Source organism: Monopterus albus, unplaced genomic scaffold (assembly GCF_001952655.1).
Source record: "Monopterus albus unplaced genomic scaffold, M_albus_1.0 scaffold14.1, whole genome shotgun sequence".
Lineage (NCBI taxonomy): Eukaryota > Metazoa > Chordata > Actinopteri > Synbranchiformes > Synbranchidae > Monopterus > Monopterus albus.
In genome coordinates, this window is record NW_018127894.1 from 1,802,909 (window position 1) to 1,812,399 (window position 9,491).

At 38.5% G+C, this 9,491-nt stretch overlaps 1 protein-coding gene across 2 annotated transcripts in view; it reads left to right on the forward strand.

Annotated features, from left to right (window-relative positions):
• The window catches only part of LOC109955447 (collagen alpha-1(XI) chain-like), a 102,277-nt gene that overhangs the window by 21,727 nt on the left and 71,059 nt on the right, over positions 1-9,491 (forward strand). For both annotated transcript variants that reach the window (XM_020591612.1, XM_020591613.1), the window contains 3 exons: positions 5,172-5,336; positions 7,760-7,973; positions 9,194-9,356. In XM_020591612.1, the coding sequence (XP_020447268.1) occupies positions 5,172-5,336; positions 7,760-7,973; positions 9,194-9,356 (542 nt within the window). The remainder of the gene's footprint in view (positions 1-5,171; positions 5,337-7,759; positions 7,974-9,193; positions 9,357-9,491) is intronic.

The window sequence follows — 9,491 nt, forward strand, 5'->3', positions numbered from 1 at the left end:
GCCTTGAGGTATGCAGTAATGCAGAAAGGCATTCTGAAACTCACAAAGAGACCTTTAGTCCAAGCTTTTTTTCATGAACCAGTAGCTCCATACTTGGGACGATATTCACAAAAGCCACATATTATACTTTCTTCTTTATAAGGCATTTGGTGTGAGGTTTAAAACTTGGTGTTTGGTACCTCATATTTGTGTTGTACTCTATGTTTGAGTCAGTAGTCAATCTGGTAGCCTTCAGGACCAAATGAACTCTCTTAATTTGCTCTTTGTGCAGTGTCAGTCACAAAGCATTTTTTTACTCCCATCTTTCTCTGTGGATGAACATTTCTATGGGACTGAATTTAATAGAAATTAAAGCAAAGACATTCTACTTTGCACAAGTCATGAACTATGGCATAACCCCATATCATCATAAACAACTCCAAAGCTAAAACTTTAGATACGGTTCCTGCACATGTGGTTAAATCAAGGTAGTTTATCACTCGGGCTGTTATTTTTCTGGCCAGAGAGGAAGTAGCTACAAGGATGGAGCCTTCTCAGTTTAGCCTCATGTGTATTTTAGTTAGGGGGAGGTATAGGGATTGGTGGCAATGGGTTCAGCATGTGGGCTTCTAGCTCCACCCATTAGACCCCCCTCGTGGTCGCTAAATGCTAACAGGAACTGCATAATCAGCACTTCCACACAGAAAGGGAAAATGTAAATAGGTGTGTATTTTCATAATAATATTCCTTTACCTGTCACTACAGATTGGTGTTGAAATGTTTAGAGAAGATACGGTACAGAAGCACAGTTCGGGCCTATATTTTACATGTAACTGTAACCTATGGTTCTTCCATTTGTGGGGAAAAGGTTATAACACTTATTTTACTTTATATTCCATTACATAATGTTTTTGCCAGCAGCATATGCTATTTTGGTTATTCTATGTGTCTTGACCAAACCATTTTCCTGGTTCATGCAGCTTAATGCAGGATTATAAGGCTGATGAGGAGAGTTTGCCATAATTTTCCCACAGTGTTTTTTTGTCTGTATCAAACACATGAATCTAGATTTTTTTTTCCAGGGCTTTCACATTAAGCCTGTTATCTACCCTTCCTTAAAGGCCTTATAGTCTCAGTGGGATTTTCAGTTGACCTTTCAGATGCTGTTTATCCCTGTTGGGCCTTTAAACACATCCTGACTCACTGAAAAGACAAATGAGCTGTGTGATGTCTGGGCACAACTGTGCTGTGTTTTTGTCACTGTGGTTTCTATAACAAGTAGCTTTTACTAGTTGCTCTGAGCTTGGTTTGGAGTGGATAGTCAATTCAGTTCTACGCTTTAAACTTTAAATTTGGGTAGAATCATTTTTGGCCAGTTTATAGATCGCATTTTTCATCCAGCCACTGCATTCCACTGTATTGATGTGCAGTCTTAAAGTTTTCATGTATAACACTAGAACAGTGCAGAGATGTCATTACATTTGGTGAATGCCATTAGCAGTTATAGTCAGAAGGTGCATGACATGTATTTTTTTTCAGTAAATGCAAATAAATTATTAGCAACCAATGTTAATTTGGAGAGTCCTCGCCACCACACATAGTAAGTCATGGTCGTATTCATGACTGTTAAAGCCTTACAATGTATCTTTTGAAAGCGGACATAATACGTTCTTCTTCTCACAAATGAAAGGTTGAATTCATAGGCAGTAAATGGTCTTATACTTGTATAGCGCCTTTCTATGCTTTTACAGCACACTCAAAGCGCTTTGACACATTATTTGGCCATTCACCCATTCGCACTCACGCATTCACACACCGGTGACATCACTGGGGGTTTAGTGTCTTGCTCAAGGACACCTCGACATGTTGACTGGACAAGCCGGGAATCGAACCGCTAATCCTCCGGTTAGGAAACGACCTGCTCTACCTCCTGAGCCACAGCCGCCCCCCGGTACTATACTCTTGATGAATTTCAATACCCTCAGGGGTTTTGTTATTACAGGCTCATCTGATCTGAAATAGGGAGGCTAACATTACTACATTTTTGCCTTTACCATTTGTCTTTGGGCTACTTACATACTTGCTTTACAATTATTGATTTGAAATCCATCAACACTACCTGACAACACTACAGCTAGATCAATATGTCAGACAGGCTGATATATATTGGCTGGCATTAGCTTCTTGCAGCTATATCAGATTCTGTGTATATTATGTGTATAAAAGTAAAGTTAATTACTTGAAACTGGGCGAGTGTATTATAATTATATGCAGTTGAAAGGTTGCTACATATAAAATAATGTTTTTCTTTTATTATTGTGTGTGGACACAGGGACTGTTTGGGTGGCGTGTGTGACTATAATCAGGATTTGAATTACACCGTAAGGGGCAGGGCATATTAACTTATGTCATACTGTTGCAGTAAGACATACAGTATGTACAGTAGGACATGCAGGGCTTCATCAATAAGTATACCACTTTAATAAAAAAAAAAAAAAATCACCCACGCCCTCCCCTTGGCACCTGCCTATAAATACTTCCGCTCTCTACCTGCAGAGTGCTTTTGTTTCTCATATATGGTGGTTGCAGTCTGGCTCACTCTAACATGTTCACCTTCCACTGCTATATACTTCAGCAGATGAGTTTCTGTCCCTTCTGCATGGTCTTCGCCTTCCTCCACCAGCGTCCCTACCACCAGTCTCTGGGACACTGTCCACACCACGGGCCTCCGTCTGGCATGGCAAGCTGCCCCGGCTGGTCCTTCTTCTGTTTCTGCTTTCCCCCAATTTATTGGAAGCCTTCCCCCAAAAACGCTCTAACAGTTTCCACATAAATGCATCCCCTTTTCCTCTCAGGCATGGTCCTGACTAGTGAATGTAAAAATCTAAACAGTTTCAAGAAAATAAACCCCTAAGCCAATTAAAACTTAGAAGAGTTTGAGATCCAAGATTCTGAAGTAAATTTACATATTTACAGTCTATAAATCTATAATCTATAACTGCCTGTCTGAACTACAGGTCACAACTTATAAAGGAATTTAGGCCTGTTTTGTTTTATTATTATTTTGTCATTGTGTGAAATGTAATAATGGGAGGGATGAGAAAGGCTGATGAGCTGAGATGTTGTACTCCAGCCGCTCGCTGAGAATTGCTGATCAGCCACTAAATATATGCATAATAATTGCACATAGGCACACAAAATAACACTTGAAGGCACCTCTTGAGCCACGATAAATAAAAAAAAGTACCCTGCAGATGTCCCGATCAGTCATGATACAGGCATTGTTGGCAGCACAAATGGAAATTGTGTGATCCACTTTGATTTGATTTGATTTGATATATTCATTCAAGCATGTAAAACAGTTATGTCAACACATGTAATTTCACACATATCCAACAATAATAATCCAATATCAATTTACTTATACCTAGTACATGCTTGAACGGAGTAGGAAGAAGTTAGACTTATCTAGTCCTACCCCATGACATCATCTTACAACTTTTAAGTCCTAAGCAATATCTCTACATAAATAATTATCCTCTACACCACACAAGTAATATACTACAGAATTATTACAGAGTGTTAACATTCTACATAATTACATTCATAGATAATTATCTTCTACGCCACGCAAGTAATATACTAAAGAATTATTACAGAGTGTTAACATTCATACACCACACCCACAATGTTCCATCTGGTTAATCATTGAGCCTGTTCTTGCCCATATCTTGATTGACACATACCTTTATACTTATGTTTAAACTCATCAATTCTATTACTATTTTTTATGTCCACATTTAAATTATTCCATAGTTTTACACCACTTATGGAAATACAGAATCTTTTTTTGGTTGTACGTATAGCATGAATTTTTAAATTTAACTGACCCCTTAAATTGTATCCCCCTTCCCTTTCATTAAATAGTTTTTGAATTCCACCAGGTAATAAATGGTTCCTGGCTTTATACATAAACACAGCAGTTTTATATCCCACTAAATCAAAAAATTTTAACAATTTAGACTGTATGAAAGCTACATTGGTGTGATCCCTATACCCCATCTTATGCACAATTCTTATCACTCTTTTTTGTAATATATACAATGGTTAAAGCGAGCTTTTGTATGTATTTCCCCAGTTTTCAACGCCATACTCTAAATATGGTAAGGCCATGAATGTGAAACTTAAAGTCAATTTGTGACTGAAGTTGAAAAGGATATGTACAATTTTTGTTCTAATGGCAGATTTAGACAATTACAGGAGAGAGAGCGAGAGAAAGAAGAACGGTCTGAGTGCACTGTGTAGTCGTTTCACCCCCTAAGTTCCAGGTGTCTTGATAGAAAAGTCTAGTAGCATTAAGGAGCCTGTAAAGCTGCCCCCCCCCCACCTGTGTTCACTTTATTCCAATGACCTTGTGATTGGCTGCAGTGACTTTTATCATCCCTTAGATGCTGTGGTATTTGGCTGTGGAGGCAAGGGGGGGGCCCAGTTATGTCTGCTGAATGGTGCTGAACATTTTTATTGCTCCTTTGCTATGGTAGCTCACAACTGAACAAATGGTTGAACTAACGGATTTGGCCAACAGTCCCTGAACAGAAAAGGGTTGTAAAGGGTGCACATGTTGATTTATCATCAAAATGTCCTGTTAACTGTTGAAATATGCTTACAGTGTAGTGTAAAATGACGGAGAACGTTTCCATGTACACTCATAGTACATTATCATATCATTATCTTTGAATGTTGTTTGCATTTTTATTTAGTCTCCTAACATTAGTTCAATTTATTCAGTAGACGTTAACAGGCAGCTGTTAATTTTATGCATGCATGGTCCCCTCTCACTGTGTCTCTAACAGACTTTAGACATGTCTGTAACTGCAACTTATTTGCAACCAGCCTTCTCAGTGGAGAAGATATCCATCCATCCACCCATTATTTATACCGCTTATTCCTGAACAGGGTTGCTGGGGACTGGAGCCAATCCCAGATGACAATCCATTCTCCTCACCTCCTAAAAATCATCTTTTTAACTGGAAACACTTTTTTACGGCACCATCCAAATGCATTCTGTATATAGAAGAAACTTAAGTCATCCCTTATGAGCTTTAGACAAAAACTGCATATTCACCCAAATGTAATATAGTTTTGCTCTCCAAGTATAGCTCTGTGTAAATTAATGAATTCTTCTTCCACAGCTGAACCAGTGGACGTACTGAAGGTGCTAGGCTTCCAGAGCTACCCTGAAGGAGTAAAGAAAACAACGGGCTTCTGCACAGTTCGGAGAGGGTCAAGACCTGACATTGCTTACCGAGTAGGGAAAAAAGCCCAGATCAGTGCTCCAACCAAACAGCTCTTCCCAGGTAACTTCACTCTTCGCTTCCCACATACTGCCGGCATTTGTGCTGAAACTAAATAACTCACTAAATAATTAGAGTAGATGTAAGTGAACTGTGCACAACATTTACCAGCTTATGTGGGTTATACTGCAAAAATGCCATATCAAATTTGAGTCCATCAGACCTAAGACTCACTGAAGGTCAGATACAGTATGTGTGAATTCACCTGTAGTTAGGCACAGCAGTGCTTCAGGGGGAAGGCTGATATTGGCATGATAATGTGCTCACAGTGACAGTTAACATGCTGATATTAAGTGGGTATGTTGTCTATCCCTTCATCATCTAGGTTTAGAAATTTACCAGGTTATCATTTGCTAATTAGCACCAAACATAGACTGCAGCTCAGATTTATGGTAATGCCATTAGTTTTGTAGATATTTGGGCGCAAGCCAAAGTAGTGGACAAAATGAAATTTTGACACGACTGTGGATCACCAACCACCAGCACGAATGTCTATAGTAGTGCAGAGATTTCAATCTAGACCAAAGTGGACCAACCTGCCAGCAGAGAAAATAACTGCTTTGATGAAAATATAACTGATGGTTTTGTTATACTGTGCAAAAAAGACATTTCTTAAAGATATATAACTTTAATAAAATCCTTCACTCCAAACACCTGTCTTCTAAAACACAGTGCAGACTTCCAGCACTTATTTTCCGTGTATGCAGTGGTGTTCCACTAGATTCCAAGACCCCAAAGGACATGAGTGTGACTCAGCACATAGTGTATGAAATGTCATGTAAACATATTATTCAAGAAAGAGGAGCAACACCAGACTTTAGCTTGATTTGATATTGATATGCTGGGGAAACCCACAGTTTATTACAGCAAGTCAATGAGAGGAACATTCCTTTTGATGTTTTGTGCACTGATTTTGTCAATAAAGCGTTTTTCCACAAGTTTGATTGCTGGCAGACACGAGTATGTCGTAACTGGCCGATGCACTGAAATCCAGCAGAGGTTTCATAATCAATGCACATTGTGTGAGTCAAAGTCTGATGCTCTGCAGTTTGACAAATAAAGCATATTTATTTTATTAGGAAGGAATCCAGTCAGAGAAACGGAAAAGTTGTTTAACTGTCTGGTTTGCTACCTTCTTACGCTTGTTGCAACTTAGGACCCATTAACAGATGTAAATTTACTATTTGTTACCATTAGATTTTTTTTCCTGTTAAAATATGGCACATGCTGTACTTAAAATAAATACAATGCAAAGTAATATATATAATAATAAAGCTGACATCGATACTCAAAACTGACTTGGTAAGAACGTGTATAGAACGTAATTAGGAATTGAGTTTGCAGTGTGTTAGCCTTTTGACTGTGGCTGGATTTCAGAGAATATAAGGTGCAAAACAGTATTATAAAGTAGGTCTCTGTGATTTTTGGCTTGAACTACTAGCACACCTTATGCTTTCAGTAATGGAAATTCGGAGCATATGACTAGGCTTCACAGGTGAGGCGTTGGAAGTGGCCATTGAAGCAAAGAATCAAAACATCCTCAATCAAAACAGTTTGACTTTTATTTGATCGGGATCAGTTCTTTTCCATTAAACCGAACTATTATAGCTTTAAAAATGCTTTTTGTTGGAGTTCTTGTATTTACAGTGCTTGTAAAAGTAATGTGGCCACGCCAAGGTTTCTCTCAGCTTCCTTAAAAAACACACTGCTCCAGGTCCAGTTATCTAGATATCTGGATTTAATGTGAGGAGAAAATGTTATTGTTATTCAGTTACCCGTGTAATGACATCGGTAGAAGATTGATGTGTAAAAGATGGGGCCTAAGGTGAAAACAAGCCATTACATTAAACTTGACTATTATACATTTAAAAAGGATTATACTTAAACACCTGTGTAGTGCATAGTTCACCTTACAAGTCTGTATTGCTTGATAATTTCTGTAAGTTATGGGTAGAAAGGAATAGCAATGTTGAACTCAATAGAGTTGATATTTTGGGAAATATGCTTGGAGTTATTGTCTTGCTTGGACTTCGATGAAATGAGCACCACCACTTTGTCTGTATGTTAAATATGAAGCTTCTGACAGTAGCCAATCGGCTTAGCTTAGTACAGGGAGGGGGACCACCTAGCGTGGCTCTGTCCAGATGTAACAATATCTGTCTTAAGCAGGGTCAGACCTAGAAAATTTTTTATGGGGTGGCCAGGCTGGTGCGCAGACTCAGAAAGGGGGGGGTCACATTTGAAATACAACCTCCAGTTCTATGAAATAATAAACCACACCGTAATTGTATGAATTTGCATCACAACCATGCTGTAAAGCATCTGACAAAATATACATCTGGTAAGATTTTTTTTATTTTTATTACATATGTCTTGGTCTTGACTGCCATACCAACCTACAATGCTGCTGCTTGTTCCACCTTCAGGGGGAGTTTTCCCAGAAGATTTCTCCATCCTGTTTACCATAAAGCCCAAGGCTGGCCTCCAGTCCTTCCTGCTGTCCGTGTACAATGAGCAAAGCACTCAGCAGCTCGGCGTGGAGGTGGGCCGTGCCCCTGTCTTCATGTATGAGGACCAGCATGGCAGACCTGCTCCCGAGGGGTACCCCTTGTTCCGCTCCATCAATCTTGCTGATGGCAAGTAAGTGACTAACCTGTTCTCAAGGGGGCTTGAACATGCTGGAGGTCAGATGTGGGTGGTAGATTTTTGTGTCACCTGGATCTTTGCTTTTTTTCTTTTCTATTGTAGAATCTGATTAACTCAAATATTTTCTGTGATCAATTGAAAATCTCACGTTTGTTGTGAATCTCATGTAACTGGCTGAAAATCAAAGCTTCACATTTTGAGGTTCATCTTGTGCACTTTAACACAATTTAGTGGTTCTATTTTATGCTAAGCAAAACCAATTTTGCTTAATGGGTTTTCTCAAGCACTCAGAGCATACTTAACTCTTTTAGCCTGGTTAACTGACGCACAGCGCTGGGGATTTATTATCATCATGTTTGTTCAGTCATCAATACCATATGGAATAAGTCAGACAGTAACAGCAAATAAATTGCTGACAGCTATTTGTTGACAGTCTTTTCTTTCTCAGATTATTTACAGCAGTGGTATTTTGATGTGCAGTAATGGGCAGGATAGTCATAAATCCAGCTGTCCAATGATGCTGATTCAAATAATTGTTAAACGTTGCCATCAATCTTATGCACAAATGCTAACAGAAATGCCTTGAAATTATTCCATGTGTGCTTGCTTGTCTGTAAAAAAAATTATATTTTAAAGGTCTAAATATACAGTCTAATTACAATTTTGCAAAACATGTATGTAGCAACAGTATGCAGTTTATACATTTTGACACAGGTCAAATATAGTTCACATTTCAAAAGAACTGTCTCTATACACAAAGCAGTGTTATAATTGAAATACACTGGATTAGCACATGCTTTTTCAGATTCTGTCTGACAAACAAATTGCTAATCTAAAAACCAATCCATCTAAAAACAAATTGCTCACATATTTAAATATATGGAAATGATAGACATTTAAAGGAATAGTCTGAAATTTTGGAAAATGCACTTGGCTTGCTCTCTTGCCAAGAGTTACCCAATTCAGGACTAAACAATATAGATAATGGATGGATCTCGTACTCAACCCAAACAGAAAGAATAATGTAAAAAATATATATTTTGTGGTTTAATCACAAAAACCAAGAGTGGAATCAATCTTTCCATTTAACTCTTGACAAGAATAAACACATTTTATCCATAGACTGTGGCAATTTTTCTTGAAATGATAGAATGTAGAAGAGTATTCTAACTGCATTCGTGACATCCTGCTGTATTTTCACTTGTTCTGCACAGATGGCACAGGGTAGCCCTCAGTGTGGAGAAGAAGAGTGTCACCATCATTGTGGACTGTAAGAAAAAGGTGACCAGGCCGCTTGGCAGAAGCAACCGGGCCGTCATCAACACAGAGGGCATTACTGTGTTTGGCACCAGAATCCTGGATGAGGATGTCTTTGAGGTAGGTAATGGTGTAAATTGGTTTAGAAGAATAGATTTATATTTTGGGAATTATACAGATTCGATTTTTTTTTCTGAGATTTGGATGATTTCATATCTGAGTGTTGGGAGGCGATATGTTTTACTTAGCATATAA